At 33.4% G+C, this 25,466-nt stretch overlaps 1 protein-coding gene across 2 annotated transcripts; it reads right to left on the bottom strand.

The window, feature by feature from the left end:
- Window positions 1-281: 281 nt before the first annotated feature.
- On the bottom strand, window positions 282-23,037 carry LOC127881018 (adrenodoxin-like). Of its 2 annotated transcripts, none has more exons than XM_052428597.1 (5): window positions 22,874-23,037; window positions 12,700-12,812; window positions 7,897-8,029; window positions 1,160-5,272; window positions 282-1,013 (listed from the first exon to the last, which is right to left on the bottom strand). In XM_052428597.1, exons 1-4 carry the CDS (start codon window positions 23,029-23,031, stop codon window positions 5,176-5,178), a joined length of 501 nt encoding a protein of 166 aa, XP_052284557.1. In that variant the 5' UTR covers window positions 23,032-23,037; the 3' UTR covers window positions 282-1,013; window positions 1,160-5,175. The 2 variants fall into 2 exon arrangements, with proteins under 2 accessions (XP_052284557.1, XP_052284556.1); XM_052428596.1 differs by having other exon boundaries at window positions 282-1,053; window positions 1,180-5,272.
- Between the last annotated feature and the right edge of the window lie 2,429 nt (window positions 23,038-25,466).

Genomic DNA, 25,466 nt, shown 5'->3' with positions numbered 1-25,466 from the left:
CTTATTTATTTTGCAACCTCCGCATAGAGATTTGACTGGAACCAGCATAGCTGGATCAAATCCCTGCCTTCATAACCAACCACGTGATGATAGCCTAGCCTCGTAGTACAATAATTTTACCGTTGTTATTTTTATTTTTTTTAATTTATGTAATTATTTTTTTATGATGAACCTTAACTTATAATATAATACTTAAACCAAAAAATAAAATCCTACCAAATCTAGTAGGATTTTCATGTGATGGCAGAGATTGTATGTGAGAGCAAGGAACGACAACTCTGCATGGAGATTGATTTATTGGGATCCTTTGGATTTATGGAAAAATTTCATTTTCTCTATGATGTGCAATCTGCGTAATCATGCTTTCACAATCTTTATCAAATATCACATAGCAGCAAGTTTGACAATTACTAGTATATACTTAGTTTTTCAAGTTTTTAAACACAGGCTTTATAAAAGACGCCAAATGTTTAAGGGAACAGGAAGACATTCATGCAATTATGTTTAATAAAATTTTCTTTGTATAAATGGTATTACAAACTGCTTTGACAAAATTTTATTAGATAACAACATTATTATGACATGTAAAATTGTTTGCTTACTCCATCTATCTTCTACAACAGTCACATACAACATAATAACTACACCTTCTTTAACCTCAATACATAATCATGAAAGACTGATTGAATGAGGAAAAAATGAAAACAAGAGGGCAATGATGGCCCTGAATCGCTCACCTTACTAACCAAATAAAATCCCAACCCAGATTTCATCAAGATAAACATTCTGACCAAATTTCATAAAGATTGGATGAAAACTGTGACCCCTATTGTCTACACAAGGTTTTTCTATTATTTGACCTAGTGACCTAGTTTTTGACCCCAGATGACCCAAATACTATCCCAACCCAGATATCATCAAGATAAACATTCTGATCAAATTTTATAAAGATTGGATGAAAACTGCGACCTCTATTGCCTATACATGTTTTTTCTATTATTTGACCTAGTGACCTAGTTTTTTACCTAGTGACCTAGTTTTTGACCTAGTGACCTAGTTTATGACCCCAGATGACCCAAATCCAATCCCAATCCAGATTTCATCAAGATAAACATTCTGACCAAATTTCATAAAGATTGGATGAAAACTATTATTTGACCTAGTTTTTGACCTAGTGACCTAGTTTTTGACCCCAGATGACCCAAATACAATCCCAACCCAGATTTCATCAATATAAACATTCTGACCAAATTTCATAAAGATTGGATGAAAACTGTGACCTCTACTGTCTACACAAACAAATTGTTGACGGACGGACGCACGCACGCACATACGGACGCCGGACATCATACGGTCACATAAGCTCACCATGTCACTTCATCACAGGTGAGATAAAAATCATATTGTAGAACAAGATCTCTGAAATATCATCATGACAATATTTGTCAAAATAATGTTTCAATGTAGAACTTACAAGTTCTTTAAGGATTTTTTTTAACTTGAATTTAACAAATATTGCTGCTTTTTCACGCATTTGCCCTCTTCAGTTATGATGTAAGTACGTGTTTTACAACCAACAAAATGAACAAATTACAAATGATGTGAGACAACATAATCTTCCAAATATCTGGAATATTGCAACATTGTTTGTTTATTGTTCACAACTTCTGTTTCTTAATGGTAAAAAGTATCATTATAATCCATTAAACAAGTTACTAGCAGATAATGCTGAACAAATGACAAAAATGATAAAATTGTTTATATTTAATAAAAATTTGTTGGCTGATATGAATACATATATATTAAAATAATATCAACATAATTGTATAAAACTTTTCAACCCATGCGAAAGACCTCGAACAAATCCGATAAAAAATTGCTGAGGTCTGATAATATTTCCGAAACTGTTGGACCCTTATGTCAGACAAAAAAACAATATCAGCAATATCTAAAACTTTGACTTAAAATTAAAACAAAACTATGAATATGTAAAAAAAAAGAGAACTTGTTTATGTTGATTTTACTACCTTGTATTATTTAACTTTAAAATACAACAGATTTTACCAACCAGTCAAACTGACCATCTTAATAGTTTTGAAATAACAGGTTTCAATTAAGTTCTTATTTGATTGTATTTAGAATTGTTAAATATCATGAATGTCAAAATAATGAAAATAAACTCTACAAAAGGTAATTTTTATTGTTTGTTGAAGAAGAATGAGGACCGGCAAAATCTGGTGAGGTCCAGTAAATTTTAAAAATTATCAGATCTCATCAAAAGATTTTTTTGTCTTTCGCATGGGTTGTATAATAAAACATTTGTTTTCTTTTTTATTTTCAGTCTGGAATCAAATTTTTCACATAATGATTCACTTAATTATGCACCATAAATACAATTACCGGTATTACATATAAAAAACACATAAAATTAATATCTTCAGTATTATAACTTAAAATGCCCATTTGTTGACTGTTCTATGGAAAAAAAGTTTATATTTTCTTTGCCAATACATGAATGTTATTGTACATCAAAAATGTGTAATATTGTTTTTATTCAGGATAATAATTCTTCAGAAATATCTGTACAAAACATTTTGAAAAATAGAATTGCTCTCTAACAAATATACAATTTAAGATAATCAAACATGAGGTGGCAATGTTTTGTTTTTTTTATTTGATCTGGTGACCTAGTTTTCTGGCACACATGTCCCTGAATAAAGTGTGTAGATATTGTCAAGGAAACATACATTCTTCCGAAGTTTTATCAGGTGAGCTAAAAAACAAAAGAGATGTTTGTAAAACAAATAGCCCCCCCCCTTCCCTTACGTATATAACATTTCAAATGGTTTAAACCAATACACATCAGGCGTCATCACCCAAAACAAAATCACTTTAAGGCTAATGAAACTGGCTGGAACAGTTTTTTTTGTTTAACAAAATGTCAATGGCAAAACATGCGTCAAGGCATTTACAGCTTTCAGTATCTCTGATCATTGAAATGTGTTATCCAGATGGTGTTTTATCACAATTGAAAGTCTGCTTAAGGAATGTTTTTCATGCAAATTTAATAGAACTTAAAATGACTACTTAAAAATGTCTATTTAATTTCATGTTACCATGCCCCAAAAGACTTCCACCAGCTGACTTCCAAATTGATATACATTGATAGGCATCTTTCTTTCCTCCCAAGTACCCAACACACCAAATTGCAAGGTTGTAGGTCAAAGTGTTCTCTATCATGTATAACAAATGGTCTATGGCCCAAATCACCGACCTATCTACATACAAACCCAGTTACATACAAGTTAAAAGCTATGCAACCTTGCTTCTCCCAAAGAGGACATAAAAATGTTATATGTCTCAATGCTCAACAGGTCATTACAATTAATTGGTGTCCATACCATCACAACAACGAAGTACAAAATAAAATACACATAATTAAAAACAGCTTTGTCACAGTCAAAACAGCAATCCCCTACCTGATTTATGTTTTTGGAGAAGAACAGGATCTTCAAAAGTTTGATTAGCTTAGCTTATGTACTTTTTAGTTATGGCAATATGCAAATTTTAGTTTTCAATTATTTCTGTAACCATAGCAACCACAACTTTGGAAAAACATGAAATACAAACATATTGCCCTCTATCTGTAAAAAGGCATCATTCTAGCTTAAGTATTTATTTAATAATGTAAGGATCCTTTCATGTATCATTAATTGTTCGGATAACACCTGCCATCATGCAATTGACGAGATGTTGATAGATACGGGAGTGTATCTGTAAAGGGGAATTTTTTTTTAGTGGATTAACCTGTAAGCTTACACCAAGTTTAATCAATTGCCCTAGATAGTTGATATGTTATTTACAGTCCATCATCTTAATTGCTATATTCATATATTAAATCCATGATTATCTAATAAAGTTTAAACCAAATCTATAAATATTTACAAAGTCAATTAGATAGAAATAAGTATCAATTGATTCAGACCCGAGAGCATTCATTCCAAACTAGTGGTATGTTTATCTTGACTCTTTGAAATAATTTTGCTAAGAACTGAGTTTTATCAATCAGGATCTTAATTTTTTGGAAGTAAAACAGACAGACTGAAATGACAAAAAGATTCCCTATAAGGCGCTTTTTAGTTTTCACCCATACCAATTTATATCAATCAAGCTTGCATACATTTCAACTCATGGTACAAACCAAAATGCATCATTCTAGCTTCAGTACTTTTTGAGTTATCACACCGGTAGGGGACTAAACATATGAAACTACATATAGATGATATAAAACTTCTAACATCACATCAACACAGTAACACCTGATCAAAGAGTGTATGACTGATGTGATAGAAAATTACATAACATACGAAACTTAATAACAATATATATTGTATTTACAATTTTAAATGGCTAATTTTGTTATCTCAATCTAATTTGTGAAGCCAGAAACTCCAATAGATACACATTGCAATGTCCATAACCAGGCCGTATACAAATACTGACACCGAAATTCCATTATTAGTCCATGATACCATCCATACATATATACTCAAACAACTAAATTGTTATTTAGAATTGTATGCAAGCAACAAAACCAATGATTTATGCGCATTCATATGAATATTTTTTACTCTAGATTGATAAGCACCATGTATAATGCATTAGACTTTCTTGTTGTCTCGAAATACATTAATAATCTCATTTTTTGTTGTTTTAAAACATTTTTCATGAATTTTATCATTCATTAGCATCAACATGCATATTGAAAGGTAATTTTCAAATTATTAAAAAATATTTATTCAATGATGTAAAAGACAACAGCCTTTGTCCATGATTTATCCAGATAAATTCACACCTTGACAACACTACTGAATGATGAAATTGTTGAATAATTTGATATTCATGTGTTAATTTCTTTCTTGAATTTTATGTTTATACAATTTATGTGTAAAAGTATTCTCTCTTTCTCTCTGTCATTGCAATTTGTTTCATATGCTGCTTCAAACAGTAGGTAATCATTTTACTGTAATTCACAATATAAAATTTAAATTTGTATTTCTTCATGCATTGACTTTGATACACTGCTGCAGAGGAGCTGGTTTCATCATGTCTGCTGCTATCTGTGATGGATCAGTATCTGAGGTTACACATCACTGTGTATAAGGTGTGGAAGCACTAGGAGGGTTCCCTTGCGTCTGCAACCCCAGCAGGCACTTTCACTACAAGTCCATCCATGTCCTTAGTCACAACTATCTGGCAACCTAGTCGAGACCTGCAGAAACAATTAGTTATAATGATTAATAATAATATTGCTACAATGGACACCTTACTTTGAACACAACGTCCTGGTAATTTGTAACAGTTACATGTTGTTTTTAATTGTTGCATCATGTGTATCATTCAATAATGTAATTCAATTAAAAGTAACTACTTATGTAGGTCTTTATTTCATACTGAAGTCATCAAAAGTTTAATAAAAGGTTATAATAAGGTTTAAAAACATTACAACAAGCTACAGTAAATTCCATAACTAGGTCTAGTAAATGTCATGACAAGGTTTGGCAATGGCCTAACTGCTTGGTTTGGTAATGCCATAACAAGGTTAAGTAAATGTCCTATCAAGGTTTAGCAAATACCATGACAAGGTTTGATAAATATAATGACATGTTTTGATAAATATCATAACAAGGTTTGGAATATGTCGTCACAAGATTTGATTTGGTAATGACAAGTTTTGGCAAATGTCACGACATTGTTTGATAAATATCACACACAAAAATGAGAAAATGTCAAAACAAGGTATAGTTTCTGTAAAACCTACATCATGTACGTCATTAGTTTATTCCTATATCTTGACAGCAGGATATTACATATAAATCACATCAGTAAGCAATGATGTCAACCTAAATTGACACTGTTGTTCCCAAACATGATTCTATTCGTACAGGTGATTGCGACGCCTTAGCACTGAACACAGCGGAGGCATCATAAAGCAGTCATGCCACACCTGTGACAAACAAAGTGTTGACACTGACTCCCTGAGCACCAGAAACCAGGCTAAGGCATGGCAACTCATTCTAACATTTCGATTGTGAAGTATCAGTTAACAAGCAGCCCAAATTTCACCTATGTGTAAAACATTGTCAACTAAAGTATCAGTAAAGTTATCCTAACCATCACCAAGGCTGACAAATCATTTGAGAACAGTTCTCATATCAGTTAATATTATATAATGCAGCAGTAACTTTGCTTCATGAGGGTTAAGCGCCAAACTATTGCATCAAGTTAAGTTTTATAGAGATTATCAGACAGTTTGGCACTCAACTGGGTGAAGATCCAGACAAAAATAGCAAAGTGCAGCATCTTGATTTTTTTTTTAACCCCCTCACCTGCCTGCACCTCGAGGTTGATCAACAACCACAATCAAATCAGTTGGAATTCAACATAATTAAACAAGAGATGTGTTTGTCAGAATCACAATGCCCCTTAATGCGCCGCTTTGATTAATTTAATTAATTTTTTTCATTTGGCAGGTTCAGATAATTATCTCCCTTTAAAGCTTATTACTTCCCTTGGATTTGTTTTTTTTTGCCTTTGACCTTGAAGGATGACCTTGACCTTTCACCACTCAAAATATGCAGCTCCATGAGATACACATGCATGCCACATATCAAGTTGCTATCTTCAATTTTGCAAAACTTATTTCAAAAGTTTATCCAAGGTTAAAGTTTGTGACAGACTGACAGACGGACAGACAGACAGACAGACACATACAATGACAGACAGACAGGCCAAAAACAATATACCACCGATCATTCAATCCGGGGGCATAAAAACTATTCAGTGTTAAATGAACAGACAATGATCTGCAATCTTAATTTCAAGTGTTGGCCTTGGGAATTCCCGAGCTTTATCAATAAGGAATTAATATTTAAATTATTAGATAATGTCCCAAGATCTGGATTGCTTTTCACTGTGCCCCATTTGTGCAACACTCTGAACCCTTTGACCCCGTCACAGATTTTTCCCTACACTCAATGTTTTTTCTTGATTTGAAGAAAAAGCACAGCCTTACATTTTGGGGGAAATGTATTAAAAAAACAAGAGATGTGTTTGTTAGAAACATAATGCCCCCTAATAAGCTGCTTTGATTTAACATTTTTTACCTTTGACCTTGAATGATAACCTTGACCTTTCACCACACAGAATGTGCAGCTCCATGAAAAACACATGCATGCCAAATATCAAGTTGCTATGTTCAATATGTAAAAAGTTATCGCAAAACTTTAACCTAGGTTAAAGTTTTGGGACAGAATGACAGACAGACAGGCCAAAAACAATATACCCCCATCATTTGATCTGGGGGCATAATAAGACCGGGGAATACATATTTCAATAAAACTTATATTTTGAAAAAATGTGCATCATAATCAACATTTTTTTATTTATTTTGTTTATTCTTTTTTGGAAGGTGGGGGGAATGGCCTTGCACTTTTAAGGAAGGTGGCCCTCCTTAAGCTAGTAAACAGGGCCTTTCAAACTATCTTTTGTGTCAACAAGAGCACCACATAACGGATGCCACCCTTGGCTACGCGTGCAGTTTTGAATAAATGAAAGCTTGTCAGAATTCTTTTTTTTTTTAAAGGTCACAGTGACCTTGACCTTTGACCGAGTGACCCAAAAATGGGTGTGGGGTGTAGAACTCATCAAGGTGCATCTACATATGAAGTTTCAAAGTTGTAGGTGGAAGAGATTTGATTTAAGAGCCAATGTTGAAAACCTTAACAAAATGTTAAGGTTTTAGCACGACGCGGACGTCTGACGGCAGGAGGAGCTGGCTATGACAATACCTCTGGTTTTCTCCGAAAACGCCAAGCTAACAACATATCAACGTACGTGTCAGTGAGTCCAAAGGCAAGATCCAACATGTCCAATTCTTCATCACAGGGTTGCGTTGGCAGCTTATTGTAGTCTGCCTTCTCAAATATCAGGTGACAGGTTGAGCAAGCCAGGGTTCCCTCGCACGCTCCTGGTGCAAAACAATAACACATGGTAACAACAGAATATCTTGTTTCTGTCAACTGTCGTCACAGTATCTAGACCGATTATTGGAAATGTTCTATCTTTGTTACATAGCAATTGATTTTTTAACCATTTAAAACTTTGTGGAGAATCTGGAATTGCTTTAAATGAGTTTTTTTTCAAGATAAACAGCATTATGTCATATCATTGTCAGTTGTTACAATATGAATAAAAATAAAAATGATTTGCTAGATAAACTGAATTACATGCCACCAAAAATAGGAACAAACACTCTTTGATAAAAAATATTGCTGTGATTGTTTAATAAAATATTTTATGTATGTACATTTTAAAAGAAACATTTAAAAATAAAGCTTACAACCAGAAGAGCACTTTTTATGAAAATAAATACTATTACAGCAGGAGAATGGGGCCTCATATCAACCCCAAATATACAGCATTGTATGAAGTATAGAATGTCAGATGCTTTACCATTTATGTTACATATGACAACGGGTGTTCAGGCCTCGACACTAACAGTGGCCCGGGAACCCGAGACCACCAAATTTTGGTGAGGAACACCAGTTTTACCCAGGATTTTGCTCTAATTTTAATAGGCAGGGTTTCCTGTGGACACCAATCTGTAGAGGTTATCCTTGTCAAAAAATAACCCACTTTCATACCAAAACACACTTAAACCAACATAAAACTGTGTTTTTTCTGAGTTTTTCTTAGCGGAAGTTGGTTTTTGCTAATAAAAGTGAGTTTTATGTGCGCTAAACTGTGCTTAACTGAGTTTAAAGTTGGTTATTTTAAGAAGATGTGTGTTTAAGCGAGTTTTTTTCTGTAAGAAGTCGGTTTTTTGTGTGTCAAAAGTGAGCCTTTTTATTTATGAGTTGGTTTATGTGTGTTTAAGTGTGTCTTTTTGTTTTATAAGCGAGTCTTTTACAACAGAAGTTGGTCTTTTTTTAAACAGAAGTGGGTTTAAGCGAGTTTAACTTGGTCTTTTTGTAAATAAGTTGAGAGATGCAACAAGGCTTAAAGACTCACTTTAACACACTTTTCAACAAGTTGGTCTTTTGTTTATTAATATAACTCATCAATGAAACAATAATTCTTCAACTGGGTCTTTGTTTAATGTTTATAGCCATAAATAAAACAAGTCAATTGTAAAGGGGCTTTTTTTACAGCTTGTTTGCCATTGTCCCTATTGTACATTTGTGTGCTCCCCATAATTTTTAGGGAATATTGGATGAAAATGGCTCTTTCAGAACATCACAGGTTCACAGATGGACAACAAGTATCACTGACAAAAACTATAACAATGGTCAAGCTTAGTTTTATACATGAAAATGAAAGAGTTTGTGTTTCACTTTGATTTTTTTCTTTATGTTTGTTTTTATTATAAACAATATCTTATGATTGTTTTATGTCTTAATTTTTTATTTTTTTTTAAACAATCTCATATGATTGTTTATATTTGTTTAAAACAGTATTTACTTGTTAAATCTGCATATTTAAATAATTATGGTATTGGAAACATTATTTTGGAAATAATCTATTTATTTTTGTACATAAGTTATGCAAGATTTTGATATTTGCATATGATACCATCATATCCATTTTCTTAATTTGCAATAAAATAATAAAATGCCAAACATGACCTGTGTTACATAAACTGTCAACAAAATAACAAGACAATACCTAAAAACACCCTTATTTCACACCACTAACAATAAACAGATAACAATCTGTCAGGCATTCAGAGCTAAACAGGGTACTGATTATCTAGGGGTAGATAAGGCTACTGATGGGGTTTGCCTAGAGATAAGGCTGTGTGGAATAAGATATAAGGCTTTTGATTGGCTATTGCACTGAGGAAGTTATCTTTTTGAAAACAACAACTTTTGAAAAATAAGCTGGTGTCAGCAATTGAATATTGAGCTAAATTTAATTCAGCAACATTAATATAAAGAAGTTAAAGACTTATAAAGGTAGTGTAAAATGTCTTGAAATTCTGTCAGCATGAAGTATTGTGTGATGAAAACAATGCGTTATTTACTGCAATGTGGAAATCAATAATAAGTTGGTTGGAAAGGAGGTTGAACTGCCTGTTGTTTTTTTTGGAATACTGAAGAACAGTTTTAACAGGTTTGTATTGTCATTTCTTTACCCCTTTTTTTATTTAGTTTATTGAATTAATTATGATCATTATCATATTTATGTATTGTCACTGGGAAATGTAAATGGATAAGTTATTGTATTGCAATTTAAAGGATAAACAACACATTTTGAAGCAAAAATAGATAAACTTACACATGAAAAAGTGTAAATGTTGTGTACAGTGAATAATTATGGTTGTGTTTCATGGTTATTGTCATCTAAAATTTTATTTATATCTATTTCTGGTTATTACTGAACGGATTTCTTTCCCTCATACTTAATTAGAACTTATATATTTTAATTTTGAAGGTTAAACTCTTGCCACAAGGCAAAATTGACATCGATGGGAAGATCCTTTGGAAAGAATGTGCATCATCGCCTGCCTGATGTATGGACTTTTAAACCTGGTTTTTACCCTGCACAAGCTGGCAAACTTGAGGGGAACAAGAGTGGGAAAACCTCGCCCTGTCCTTGACCAAGAAAGCTCGATTTGTTGAGAGGTAAACTATACAGGTTATTGCATTTACAATGCCACCAGACCACACAGCCAAATGAGACCACGCATCTTGGTACATTTTCAAACTGCATTTTCTACCAAACGCAATTTCTTTAAATAAATGATGAAAAGTGCTAAGTCACATGTGATCACGGGATTAAAATTTCAAAAATAAACAAACAAAAACAACAAGCAAATAACTTAAATTTATTTTTATTAAAGCAACAAGATTACCATAACAGCAATATTTCATAGTTAAGTGGAACGAAAACATAACCAATCAACATGTTTGAAGAATGCCTTGCCCTTTTGAAAGTGATATGGTATTAATCCTTTGCAGATCAACTGGCATAAGAGATGCTCAAGAGGAGAAGGACACAAGCAGCATCAATGGTACAACTACGTGTCGCTCCAGCGCCCACTTTCCAGGTATCTACCAGCTGCTTTCCAGGTCCCTCCACCCGCCAAGATCAGGTCTAATTCCCTGCACTGGCTGCTTTCCAGGTCCCCTAGCAGTCAAGGTCTTTCCAGTAGCTGCTGTGCAGGTCCCAACACCGTATGCCGTCAAGGTCCCTCCATAAGCTGAAATCCAGGTTCCTCATTCCACTGCGGTGCAGGTACCTCCAACAGCTGAGATCCAGGTATCTGCAGCAGCTGCGGTCTAAATACTCCACCCGCAGTGGTCCATTGCGGTCAACCTTTTGCTTTAAAATCTTCCATAAATGTCTATTATTTTATAATGTATTGTAAAAATAATCTGTTTGTATAAATTTGCGGTGTACTATTTTTGTCATATAAACATAATTTTCGTACACATTGTGTTTTTTTCCCTTTTAACCACATGGGGCTTATAATGAACTGTTGTAATTGCTTCAAAAAAAACATTTTTTCTAGAACATATCAGTCCAAAATTATTGTTTTTCACACTGCAAAATCCCACAAAAGGCTCACAAAAAACCTACTTTCTTAAAAAAACTCACTAAAACACTGTTAAAACCCACAAAAATCAACTTACCCAAACCCACAAATTTCTTTTGTTTTTTTTCACAGATAAAATACTGTTAATAACTAGGTTTAAAGCGAGTTAAAAGCATGTTTTCACTGTGAAAAAAACTAACAAAGGCGTGCTCCCTTGTCAAAAAAGTGAGCAAAATCCGGTTATAACCCAGTTTTAAACTGGGTTTAACCCTGCGGTATTGGCACCGAGCTAAAAGCGAGTCTTTTAAACACACTTTTTGCTTACCGACTTGGTTTTATCTGAGTTGAATCTTGGTTTAACTCGCTTAAAGCCAACATAGTGTTTTTTTAACCGTCTTAAGTGGGTTTAAAGTGAGTTTTTTTCAGGCATCTGTGTTTAACTCTGCGGTATTTGCACTGTGCTAAAAGCGGGTTTTTCAGACACGCTTTTAGCTTACCGACTGGGTTTTTTAGCTTACCGACTTGGTTTTTTCTGAGTTAAATCTTGGTTTAACTCGCTTTAAACCAACATAGTGGGTTTTTTAACCATCTTAAGTGGGTTTAAAGTGAGTATGATTTTCTACAAGTTGGTTTTTTGAGGTTTTTTAAACATGCTTAGACCAACTTCTGTCTGTGGAGTTGGTTTTAAGTGGGTAAAAAGTGTGTTTTTTATGTGAGCTATAAGCAGGCTAAACACGGTTTTTAAGTGAGCGAAAAGTGAGCTGAAAGCATATAGTGTCAAGCCCTGGTGTTTGACACAAATCAGGTACATGTACTTTACTATATGCATGACACATATAATGTGCCTCGTCATAAAAAGTTGACAAATTTTTATATTATACTTGCTTTTATTTAAGGGACTCTTCAAACCGTTTTAACAATATCATTGTAACAATGAGCATTTTCCATGTTTAATCATTATCAATTTTATTAAACCATTAAAAAGTTCAAAATGTGTTAATCCATCATCAGATTACATGAGAATCTTTTTGTCGTCTTAAGAAAATGTTCATGGCAATAAAGCATTTGTCATAAATTGAATTCTAGTGTACTGTTCTTACCATAGCCATCTAAGTCAATGTTATTTTCTATCACAACATCAAGAAGATTGTCCCCAACTTTCGCATCCACTGTATATTTTGTGCCATCTGAACACACAAAAGTAACTGATGCGCTGGAATGGTAAAAAACATGGCTATGGGTGAACAAATCTATTAACAAACACACAAGCAAACAACTGAAAGATGCAACAAGAGAAATAAAAAAGGAAACCAGCAACTCAGTCAGGAAATGAAAGTCCAATTATTTGGGAAACACGAATTAAATGTAACTCTTTATAATAATTCAAGAACTCATATAAATTATAGTTATACACTTTTTTAGATGTTATTGAAATTAAATTGAGAAATAATAATCATATGACACTTCTACAAAAATGTGTTTAACCATTTAACTTTGGGAATTAGTCCGTTTAAAGAACCCATAGATACAACAGGAAAAAGCCTTAAATGGAACATCTTTTGACAAACTTGAATTGGTTAAAAACTGTCAAAGAATTATATTACAAAGCAAATTGTTATATTGCTAATAATTAACAAATAGATCATATGGTTTAGATGTTAAACAGTTTCTGCAAAGCAAATGATTAATTGGTGAAAATTTTAAATACAACAAGCAAATTTGTTGAATTTATGCATGTATCCCCAGCCAAATACATTTTGTTTATGGATGGATGCCAATCTCTTGATATACTAAAAATTCATAAAAAATCATTAAGTGTAGGGTACTTGTTTTTATGCATTGCATTTCTTATTGATATCTACAATGTATACAACCACGAGCTTTCATTTTGAAATCATATAGTGTATCTGAGCTATAACCCTGAAATGTAACATCAAATTTTAAACAAGAGGGCCATGATGGCCCTGAATCTCTCACCTGACTAACCAAATACAATCCCAACCCAGATTTCATCAAGATAAGCATTCTGACCAAATTTCATAAAGCTTAGATGAAAACTGTGACCTTTATTGTCTACACAAGGTTAATCTATTATTTAACCCAGTGACCTAGTTTTTCACCCCAGGTTACCCAAATATAATCCCAAGCCAGATTTCATCAGGATAAACATTCTGATCAAATTTTATAAAGATTGGATGAAAACTGTGACCTCTATTGTCTACACAAGGTTTTTCTATTATTTAACCTAGTGACCTAGTTTTTGACCCCAGATGACCCAAATACAATCCCAACCCAGATTTCATCAAGGTAAACATTCTGAGCAAATTTCATAAAGATTGGATGAAAACTGTGACCTCTATTGTCTATACAAGGTTTTTTCTATAACTTGACCTAGTGACCTAGTTTTTGACCTAGTGACCTAGTTTTTGACCTAGTGACCTAGTTTTTTTACCCCAGATGACCCAAATACAATCCCAACCCAGATTTCATCAAGATAAACATTCTGACCAAATTTCATAAAGATTGGATGAAAACTGTGACCTCTACTGTCTAAACAAACAAATTGTTGACGGTTTTTCTATTATTTGATCTAGTGACCTATTTTTTTAACCTCAGATGACCCAAATACAATCCCAACCCAGATTTTATCAAGATAAACATTCTGACCAAAATTCATAAAGATTGGATGAAAACTGCGACCTCTATTGTCTACACAAGGTTTTTCTATTATTTGGCCTAGTTTTTGACCTAGTGACAAAGTTTTTGATCCCAGATGACCCAAATACAATCCCCACCCAGATTTTATCAAGATAAACATTCTGACCAAATTTCATAAAGATTGGATGAAAACTGTGACCTCTACTGTCTACACAAGGTTTTTCTATTATTTGACCTAGTTTTTGACTTAGTGACCTAGTTTTTCACCCCGGATGACCCAAATACAATCCCAACCTAGATTTCATCAAGATAAACATTCTTACCAAATTTCATAAAGATTGGATGAAAACTGCGACCTCTATTGTCTACACAAGGTTTTTCTATTATTTGACCTATTGTGTGACCTAGTTTTTGACCTAGTTTTTGACCCCAGGTGACCCAAATACAATCCCAAGCCAGATTTCATCAAGATAAACATTCTGTTCAAATTTCATAAAGATTGGATGAAAACTGTGACCTCTACTGTCTACACAAACAAATTGTTGACGGATGCACGCACACACGCACACCCATACGGACGCCGGACATAACACGGTCACATAAGCTCACCATGTCACTTCGTGACAGGTGAGCTAAAAAGGGCAATAACTCTTATTGAAGAAAGTGTAGGGTTATGCTTCATGTGCATGGCACTTTTCCTCATTGATATCTAAACACCTATAAAGTTTCATGTTGATATCTTATAGAGTTTCGTCTAAAAGGTTTTGTGACAGTGTGACAGACTGAGGGTCTAACAATTATTTTTGTTTGGAAACTTATTGTTTCTAAGTTAATTTCAAGTTCTTCTGTAATTATATTTTCTAGAATTTACTTGTCCCTCAACAATGTGTAACCTGCTCTACTTCAAAACATGTTTTCTTGTCAAGCTGATTCCCTTGTATCAGGCATTTCCCCAGGAAGTTTTAGCACAGCGGCCCTGGTGTGCCTCAACTTCAAAATAATTTTTTCCGGGGCGTTTGTTTTTCCCAACCAAATTTCACAAGACTTGAAGTGTTTGGAAGCTGTGATCTGAATGGGGTCTGCATTCTGCACACAACCAATCAAAGCATGCACATGCTAATCAGCAGTGTGTGCATAAGGGGCTTACAGGGGTCATTTAAGGGGGTCAATCATGGTGTTTGCCTCTATTCATGGTTGTGTTTTAATAGCTTCAAAGTAGTGTAGATTTTTATTAAGAAAAAAATTGACACACAGCCCCCTTCCTTCCACACCAACCCCATTCCACGCTGCCTTGACCAAAATCCTGGGCAAATGCCTGCTTGTCATCATATTATAAATATATTAAATAAAAGGTCGCCTAAATTTTGTACATTATTATTAAGCAACATTGACTGGCTTGTATATAACCTATATTGCTTTTTGCACTTTGTAATTACTATTTAAAACTTAAAGTAATGATAAATAAAAATCCTTGTTTTCAGAACTAGACACATTCCGGTTATCATAAGCAATTCCCAGTCAGACAACTTCTATTGAGTTATGGAGGTTTCGGTAAATAACAAATTCGGTAAATTGGATTTATATAGCAAATGCCGCGGAGGTTTCGGTAAATTGGTATAAATAGGGATTATCACACCTTATGTCGATAAGCGTCAGGGTTTTTTTTGGCCCGATTTTAAAGCCGAAATTCGGCTATGTTCCCAATCCCAAAAAGTATACTTTTTTCCCAAAATGTGGCAAAAAATTCCCAATTTCCAAAAAAAAAAAAAAAAAAAAATTTTTTTTTTTTTTTTTTTTGTTTTGTTTTTTTAGAAAGAAGTGTCTTTATCTCAATTTTAATTCAATTACATCTAACAAAGTATTTTATGATTTTGTTCTTTTAATTTTAATGATTATAAAGTGTTATATCAAATTTAGAATTTCCCTAATTAGTGGACTTTTCGTGTGGAAAAAAAGGCTAATTAATTAATTTTCCCAATTTCATGAAAATGCCGATAAAATTCCCATTTCCAAAGCCATGGGCTATCTTCCCAAAAAGTTGAAAAAAAAACCTGAGCGTGTACACTAATTGAGTTGCTTGATACAAAATAAAATATCTTATTAAAATGTACGGAGTTGATGTTATCAATTGGGAGACGTTTGCAAAGTGTTAATTTTAATTACCCAGGCTTGCAACCTATTAATATTGTAATCAAGGGAGGTCATTTATATATTACAAGTTTATATTTAGGTCCTGATTTTTTTGTTTTTAATATATGTTTTTATACAATTCAGTAGAAAAAACTTAATTAAAGTTTATAAGATAAAGAAAATAATAATTTTATCAAATACATTTTCTTATATGAATATAATTTTCGCATCAATTTACTACAAGCAGGTCAGCACATCAGGTAGTCATGAAGACGCAGCGATGACCTGTAAATAAACTCTGACATTCACACACACTTTTTAAAACAAAAGTTTACAGTGATATGCCTTATTAATTTGCTAAATATTGAGAGTGGGGTATGTTATCAAGTTGATTTTTCTACAAATAATCGAAATATGTATGTTTAGATTGTGAAAATGCTTAAATACTGGTGGCCGAATTGTTAACGTACAGGCCGGAATTACGTACACAACCAGTAATTTTCAAACTGTGAAAAAAATCAAACATTTTCCTTCTTTAATCATGTTTACAAAAAAAACTGGTGGTGACATCAAAGGATGTTTATTTGTGGTATAAATAAAATAATTGGGTAAGCATGTTATTTTGACCGTACATCCAATTTTTTCCAGGTACTTGTTTATTGAGCTGATAAGATAGGGATCCTCACACAGGTTGTTAATACACAGTGTAGACTTCCCCTGTTTTATTATTGTATTTGTTGTTTACCTTATTGGAATAAATGAAGTGAATTCATTCGGGTCTGCTGGCATTATATTAGAGGTCATTTTTATCAGTTTTTAATTATGCGTTATTTAATCGCAACTCTCGTTAAACAAATTCTGACAATGGTGGAGTTTCACCGTTAAGCGACAATATTGCTTGGCAATCTCTTGTTATTACTATTATGTTATTTAAATAAAAGCAACAATTCTTTTAAACAAGAGCTGTCAGAGGACAGCGCGCTCGACTGTTTGAATTTTGAATGCTTGACAGTATAACGTAAGCCATCATGGGGATATTGTTCATATTCAATAATTGATTAGACGATCTTTCAAAATAGAAAAAAGGAAAAAAAAAATTTGGGGGGGGGAAGGGGGGGGGTAGGGGGGGTGAGAGGGGGTATACTGTGGGGTGTGGTAATTTATAAGATGATGTTTAAGAAAAAAAATTGGGGTGGGGGGTGGGGGGCGGGGGGGGGGTGGGGGTGAGAGGGGGGTATAATGTGGGGTGTGGTAATTTATTAGATGATGTTTTTAAAAAAAATAAAATTGGGGGGGGGAAGGTTGGGGGGGGAGGTATTCTGGGTAGCGGCTTGGGGTATTGTTTGGGTGGAATCCATTGTGGTATTCAGGTAAGTGTTGTTTTGTCAAAGTAATAATAAAATGTGATCATAAATAAACAAGTTATGCCAATTTAAGCAAAATGTTCAATTATCTAAGTGTAAAAGGGGCCATAATTATGTCAAAATGCTTGATACAGTGGTCTGCTCTTGTTTATAGGTTGGGGTCATGTTGGTCAAGAAGTATGCAAAATATGAAAGCAATATGTCAAGGGACATTGACAATAGTTGGGGAAGTACGCAAACTTTAACATTTGCTGCATATTCTAAGTGGAAAAGGGGCCATAATTATAACAAAATGCTTGATAGAGTTGTCTGCTCTTGTTTATACGTTGGGGTCATGTTGGTAAACAAGTATGCAAAATATGAAAGCAATATGTCAAGAGACAAAGAAAATATTTGGGGTAGACTATGCTAACGCAGACGCCGACGCCGGGGTGAGTAGGATGGCTCCACTATATATATTTCATATATAATACAATGTAGTCGAGCTAAAAATTAGTATTGGTTTATGTAAATTGTAAATTTACTTTTAATAAATTTAAATTTTAAATTCAATCTACATTGTTTGGTTTGGTACCTACAATAACCTTAACCTAAGTAAAAGTATTTGTTTTAAAAAGTTCAGTGGTAGCTCATTCATGCCCCTTAATTCTTTACCGTAGGCATAGCATTAATTAATCTTTTCAAAATTAATACCCAGTTTGCAAAAACATGCCCCTGATGTTATTGTAAGCCAATAATAGGTGTAATTAACACCTCATTGTAGGTATACCTCTATAAAAATCCATTTTACCGAAACCTCCACGGCATTTACTATATAAATCCAATTTACCGAACTTGTTATTTACCAAAACCTCCAGTACCCCTTCTTTTACGATACAAAAATTGCCAGTGTACTCAAGTGTCCCTTTAGTAACATACAAAAGTTGCCAGTGTACTCAAGTGTCCCTTTAGTAACATACAAAAGTTGCCAGTGTACTCAAGCAGGGTTTTTTTTCCACTTTTTGGGAAGATAGCCCATGGCTTTGGAATTGGGAATTTTATCGGCATTTTCATGAAATTGGGAAAATAATTTCATTAGCCTTTTTTCCACATGAAAAGTCCACTGATTAGGGAAATACTAAATTTGATATAACTCTTTATAATCATTTAAATTAAAAGAACAAAATCATATAATACTTTGTTAGATGTAATTGAATTGATATTGAGATAAAATATGCATTAGACTTCTTTCTAAAAAAAAAAAAAAAATTAAAAAAAAATTTTTTTTTTTTTTTTTTTTTTTTTGGAAATTGGGAATTTTTTGCCACATTTTGGGAAAAAAGTATACTTTTTGGGATTGGGAACATAGCCGAATTTCGGCTATAAAATCGGGCCAAAAAAAACCCTGCTCAAGTGTCCCTTTAGTAACATACAAAAGTTGCCAGTGTACTCAAGTGTCCCTTTAGTAACATACACAACATGTTATGCTTTTAACAACCATGTGTCTTACCATACACTTCTTTAAAGTGACTTGTTTACTGAATTTTGTAATTTTTAAAAGTATCATGGAATCAATTTATTAACAAACCTGTAATATTTACTGTAATATTTGAAATGGTAGTCCATTATACACTTTTTGCTAAATTATAGACAAATAACTGTAACAAGCCCGTTTAAAAAGATTTTTTGTATTTGATTTTTTTTATAAACACCATGTGCTTTTCAGTGTTATTTTCACAAAAAGGGGAATGGTGGCGGGGCCCGTCCAAAGGGGAAAAACGCGTTGTTTTTTAGGAAAAGGGGAAAATAAAAAATTCACTCTTTTATATGTTATGAAATTAATTATATGAATACCCATGCAGTGATTCATTTTGCCGTGCGCCCCGCTTGCCAGACGCACGTTTTTTCTGGGGACGCATAATTCTCAAACATGTGCGTCCTCGGGAAGCATTGTTTAAAAACTCTGATTTTCAACATCGTCAAAGTTGTACATGATACAGAGTTCGATTCGTGGAGATAAGCGAAACACATGTCAACACCATTTTGAAAAGTAGAAGGGAAGTCACATTACTACATTCGGAATGTAGTACACGTATTTTGATTGGTTGAAATACATCAATTATCCAATCAGTTACGGCGTTTTATTAAAAGTTTGTTGGACGTTTAATTGGCTGTCCCGGATGGTAAACAAAGAAAATCCCACCCAAAAAGGTTTTCAAAATTGATCCTCAACAATTTAAACTCGCTATATAGATATTTATCAATAACGCAGCCTCGATGTAAACCACGTGGTTTAAATGTGAAGAATAAACGGCGGAAAACACAGTTTGCGTTCGTCTGTTGTGACCGCTGACAGTTATATATTAAAGCAATGTTATTATACTTTTCTGGATTAATTGAGCATTGTTGTGTTTTCTAAAGTGACAATTAAAAATTTACAAGTTCTGAAATAAATAGAATCTTTTATTTTTATATGGTACATACATAATGGTGATACAGATCGTACAGTATTCTGTCCTATGTAACGTAGAATGTAAGTACATATAACAACACAGACATCTGCTGTTCATACTGCAGAATGTGAGAGGGTTTTTTCTGTATAGAATAAGGTCTTGACCAAATTCAGGAACACGTTTACTGAAGGGAAACAAGACAAACTTATGAGAGTGAAGTTGTGCAATTTTGCCTGCGATGAATTTGTGGAAAAAGCTCTCCCTGTTTGGAGAAAAAACAAGGCAAGAAGGCTATACACTTTTAATACAGTGTGAGTGTTGTTACACTAAATCTGTATTGAAGGTGTAAACCTTTTGACCAAAGGAGAAATTGTCTTTTGTCACACTGTTTGAAAGGGCTAATTTTGACCAAAACATTATAAACACTAGTCATCCAATTTATTAAAACTCTAGTCAGTCCAAATTGTTAAAGATGTTAAAAGTTCTCTGTTAAGATGTTATATGTTTCACTGTTTGTTATTAAAAGTAAAACAAATAAAGATTTTACTTGCTATAAACCTATTTCTGTTTTGAGCTGTCAAATTGCATAAAAGAGCCCCTTGCTAAGGTGTATAATGTTAAGTAGATTATTTGTAACGAATTTACAAAGACATCTGGGACCCATTGTTTTCAGTTTGGACCCATTGTTTCACAATATGCGAGTCCCAGGGACTCATTGATGTAGATTTCAAAATGAATCACTGCCCATGTATGTATGAATGTTATATTCACGGCTGAATTTCTCTGTCCTTTTTCTAAAATATATACCAATGATTTTTTCAACATTAGTTTCAGACAGTTTAGCCTTTATGCACAGTCTCAGTGTTCCTAGCCATTTTGAGTCTAATTGGGACTTTCTTATCGATAAAATGGCAAATTTGAGCATTTTTTCATCAATAAAATGGACCAAATTGCAATGTTTTTATCATCAAATATTGACACAATATATGCAGATACATCAGGCCTTTTCCTGGCCATTTTGAGAAAAGCATGAAATTCATATGAAAAGTACACTGATTTGGGAAATACTAATTTAATGTAACTCTTTATAATAATTCAAAATCATATTATATTATTAATTTGTTATATACTTTGTTAGTTGGTATGAAATAAATATTTATTATAAGAGAGTTCTTTCTAAGAATTTTTTTTTTTTTTCTGGAGGGGATTTTTTTCTACAAAATCAGGGAAAAATATATATGCTCTGTGTGCCCAAATTTGATCACGATAAACTTTGTCTCTGCGCATGCTCGACATCAAAAACGATTACTGAAAACTTGCTATGGTATTTAGACAGAGTATTCAAAACAATATCCCAATCTGCCGAAAAAAGGAATATAAACAAACAAAACGGTCGTAAACAGTTAAAAACTATCTATAACCCCACATGAATTACATCACTGAGAAGCACTCCTAAGTTCGACCACTTGTCTTCATGACGTCACAAATAGGGGCTCACGTGGGGTAGACAAATAGTTATTTGCTCACACGAATACTTAAGCTAGGAGCGAGACATTCTAATGTTGTTGTTTTTTTAGAAAAGAAAGGGTATTCATATATTTTGAAGATTATTGTAATGTGTGTCTTAAATATTTATTAAAATTAACAACAACTAACAGTTAAGAAGGTAACAAAAAAGAACATTAAACTCTCAAAAACACACATTTGTAAAATTACCAAACATATTTACATTTATTATAATACGATAGTTTCCTAAACACAATGTGGACATAGGAATGTCTAACCCCTTCTAAAAGCCAGTTTTTAGTGGCAATTGCGCTGCAGTAAAGAGCTTAAATTGAACAATAAACGTCTTAATTGGACGTCTATTATCTTAAAATGTAATGCGTCGATCTAATTTATGAATGCCCCCTTATGAGCCACAGGTAAACAAAGCGCTTATTTACGGAGAATTGTCTTACCTCCCCTGAAAACTGCAGCTTCCCTGGCAAGTTAGAAAAGAGTATTTTGATGGATGTTTAATGAATATAATGGTGATTTAAAGAATATAATGCGATAAATGCATGAAAAAAGAGGTATCGATAATTAAAATAATTTAAGCTTTGTTATTCATAAAGACCTGTTTAAACCGCATTTTTTACGAGAGGTTGACGGAATTACGACTTCTGTTATGAATTTTTGCAGGAAGGCTGGCGCCTGATGTAAGTGCTGGTATTCAAAAATACGTCATAAAAAACTGATAGAACTTAGGCACCTGATCGAAATTAGGCACACAGAGTATACTCTTTCTTGAGGGGAATGGGGCCGAATATCAGCCCCGAAATTGCCATAAAAACACTGTTTTAAATCCTTTGCCTGGACAGTTTGTTTATTTTGTTTCCATTTAATGATTTTAATGGTTTATTGTCAATGCAAACATTCATTTTTTTGTGGAAAAATTAACATTTTCATGATTTTGTTTTACTTGGAGGCCTTTTACAAGTTTTAGAAGTCAAGATTTTTCCCAATTGTAAAATTTGCTGACCATATAAAATATTTGTTTAACCACTTTGTCAACTAGTTCAGTGGAAATGTGCTTACCTCTCGGATGTATACAAGATACTTCACGATACAGTAACTTTATAAGCATTAAAAAATTATCCGGTCATGCCCCACCCACTTTAAAGAACATGTAAAATATAAAAACTTACGTTTCTTTTTGGTATTTTGTAGCGTTTTTGGCAAAGTTTCTATTTTGAGTGTATCCGTATAACTTCTTTGGTATAAAACCAGCAGTTAATGCAGCTGATTTGTTTAAACATTGCGCAAATCTCGGAATAACACACCGGCTAACTGTCATGCTCAACATCTTGTTGTCCTGTAATGAAAGCAATCGAAGCTCTCCGCATATAATGTCATGTACAAAAATCAAAGCACTGAAAATATATTAAAAGGTCAACATTTTTAAAGGGACATTGCTTTCGACAGATATGGACATACCGTGTTTTGTTTGTAGTTTTAATAGAACATTTTTTTTAATAAATCAACAGCGATTACTAATTTGTTGTATTTTGCCAGAGTTTACGGCGTGTTTCACTTTAAACGCTTCGTCTGTTTTATTAAAGGTAAGCTATTAAGTACTTCTATAATTTGCAAAATGTTCAACGATACATATTATTAATATGGATTTTGATTGGGAAACATTTTTCTATATATGACCATGACCGTTGACCTTGATCCGGAGAAGCAATGCAAAATGAAGTTGTAAAATTTTCACATTCTTGCACCTCATATCTAAATTCGTTCTGTGAACCGAAACTATGCTTGTCTATATTTACTAATAGTGACCTTCACATCAATCCATTAGATAAGGAATCAACTTATACAATTTCATTAATAGTGCTCTTTAAAAAAAGAGTACAAACAATTCTCCAATATCTACTGACCGCGACCGTGATATTGACCTCACACACCCAGTCTACAATCGCATGCTAGAAATGGGCATCAAGCATTTATGCACGTAGTTTCAATTTAGCAGATCAATTCGATATTGTATTATGGAAAATTGTTCACTAATCTAACATAAAAATCAGTTAAATTGACCGCCGTCTGCAATCTAAAACGATGTTTTGATGGAAGGTATCTCTCTATGTAATTGGATAACAATAACTAACTAAATTTTAGTTACTTAGAGAGATCCTTTCATATATATTTTGTGTCAAGACAAGATAAATCTATTTAATTAAGTTATCGAGCATACCATAATTGCTTTAAGTTTTCGGACACTTAACAAGATTTTTTTGTTTCATGTCTTAAAATTCAGTTTAAAATAATATTCAAAATTTACCATTTGTTCTAAAAATTAAAGGAAGATATGGTTTGTTTGTTTGTGAATTATTGTATTGAAATAAATACTATTAATCGATGTGCAATGAGTTTTTGTGCTATTCTCTTCTTTTTCTGCTTTCAAATAAATGCAACTTGACAAATTAGCTATCATTTACCTGAAAATGGTATACACAAGTAAAAACACTAAACATACTGCGTCCTTAATACGAAACCGTTTCAGATGCTGCATGGTGAAACCATTGTTTATTACCGCTAAACATGGAAATTTACCCAATAACGAAAATGTATGAACCATTGCCCTCAGGCATTTATCTGCCAGGTTTTATTACCAATCCGCTTGTAATATGATCGAATGGTCACTAGATATGCGAAACCAGGACAAAAATCTGGTGAAATGGAGCTGTGCAATTTACTGTTCGAAAAGTATGAGTCGCTAATTGTGGAAGAAAACCTGTATGTCCGATAGTTACGAGTCATGAAAAAACATATTTTGGCTTAAAAGGATTGTTCTAAAACCTAGAGTGTCCGAGTAATTACGATAATTAATTGTATTCTATATTTACTAAAGCTGACATTGATTCTACTAAACACATATGCAATACAAAGTTAGGTAATACATTAATACATTCGTCATTTATTCATGAAGTTTAATTACGCATACTTAATTCGTTATAGAGAAATTACTTGGATTCTATCTTACTTTTTGTACCAACAATGACCTTGATCCCACATGTAACATACGCAAACCCAAGTGGAAGGGGGAGGGGGTCTTGAAACAAGGGTATCTACATTTGATTTTTTATAGCAATATCTAAATTTGATGAGCTAAAATATTCAATATAGCTTATATATCATATGTCAACGTGTAAAAAGTTATTTATAATTACAAATTTCAAACAAGGATATCAGTAAAACTGATGGATACTCCCCAACGATGCTTTGTCGATATATTGGTAAATTGTGTGAAAAAAGTGTGACCTTGAGAAAATCTATTATCAGCCTCGGTGACCTTATCCTTGACCCCAGTGACCTCAAACCTCATCAAAAGGTAGAGGTCCATGCAAGGTACCTACATACCAAATATATAAGAGATCGGTCAAATATCGAAGGCGCTATGAGAAACTGTAACCAAAGTGTGACTTTGAGAAAATGTATTATTAGCCTCGGTGACCTTGACCCCAGTGACCTCAAACCTAATCAAAAGGTAGAGGTCCATGCAAGGTACCTACTGTACATGTCAATTATGAAAGAGATCGGTAAAATGTTGAAGGCGCTATGAGAAACTGTTACAAAAGTGTGGCGGAAAATCTATTACTAGCCTCCGTGACCTTGACCCCAGTGATGTGAAACCTCATCAAAAGGTAGAGGTCCATGCAAGGTACCAACATGCCAAATATGTAAGAGATCGATAGAATATTGAATGTGCTATGAGAAACTGTAAAAAAACGTGACGGA

This window comes from Dreissena polymorpha, chromosome 5 (assembly GCF_020536995.1).
Source record: "Dreissena polymorpha isolate Duluth1 chromosome 5, UMN_Dpol_1.0, whole genome shotgun sequence".
Taxonomy (NCBI): Eukaryota; Metazoa; Mollusca; class Bivalvia; order Myida; family Dreissenidae; genus Dreissena; species Dreissena polymorpha.
Note: the sequence above shows the minus strand (reverse complement) of the source record. Positions and strands in the feature narration are given on the sequence as shown.

Bases quoted from the DNA above. Each gene is read 5' to 3' on its own strand.
- LOC127881018 (XM_052428597.1), bottom strand. From the start codon at position 23,031: ATGTTGAGCATGACAGTTAGCCGGTGTGTTATTCCGAGATTTGCGCAA. The intron at 12,813-22,873 runs GTAAGTTTTTAT...TTACCATTCCAG, and splicing joins ACAAAATACCAAAAAGAAAC to CGCATCAGTTACTTTTGTGT. The intron at 5,273-7,896 runs GTACGTTGATAT...TTGTTTCTGCAG, and splicing joins GCCTTTGGACTCACTGACAC to GTCTCGACTAGGTTGCCAGA.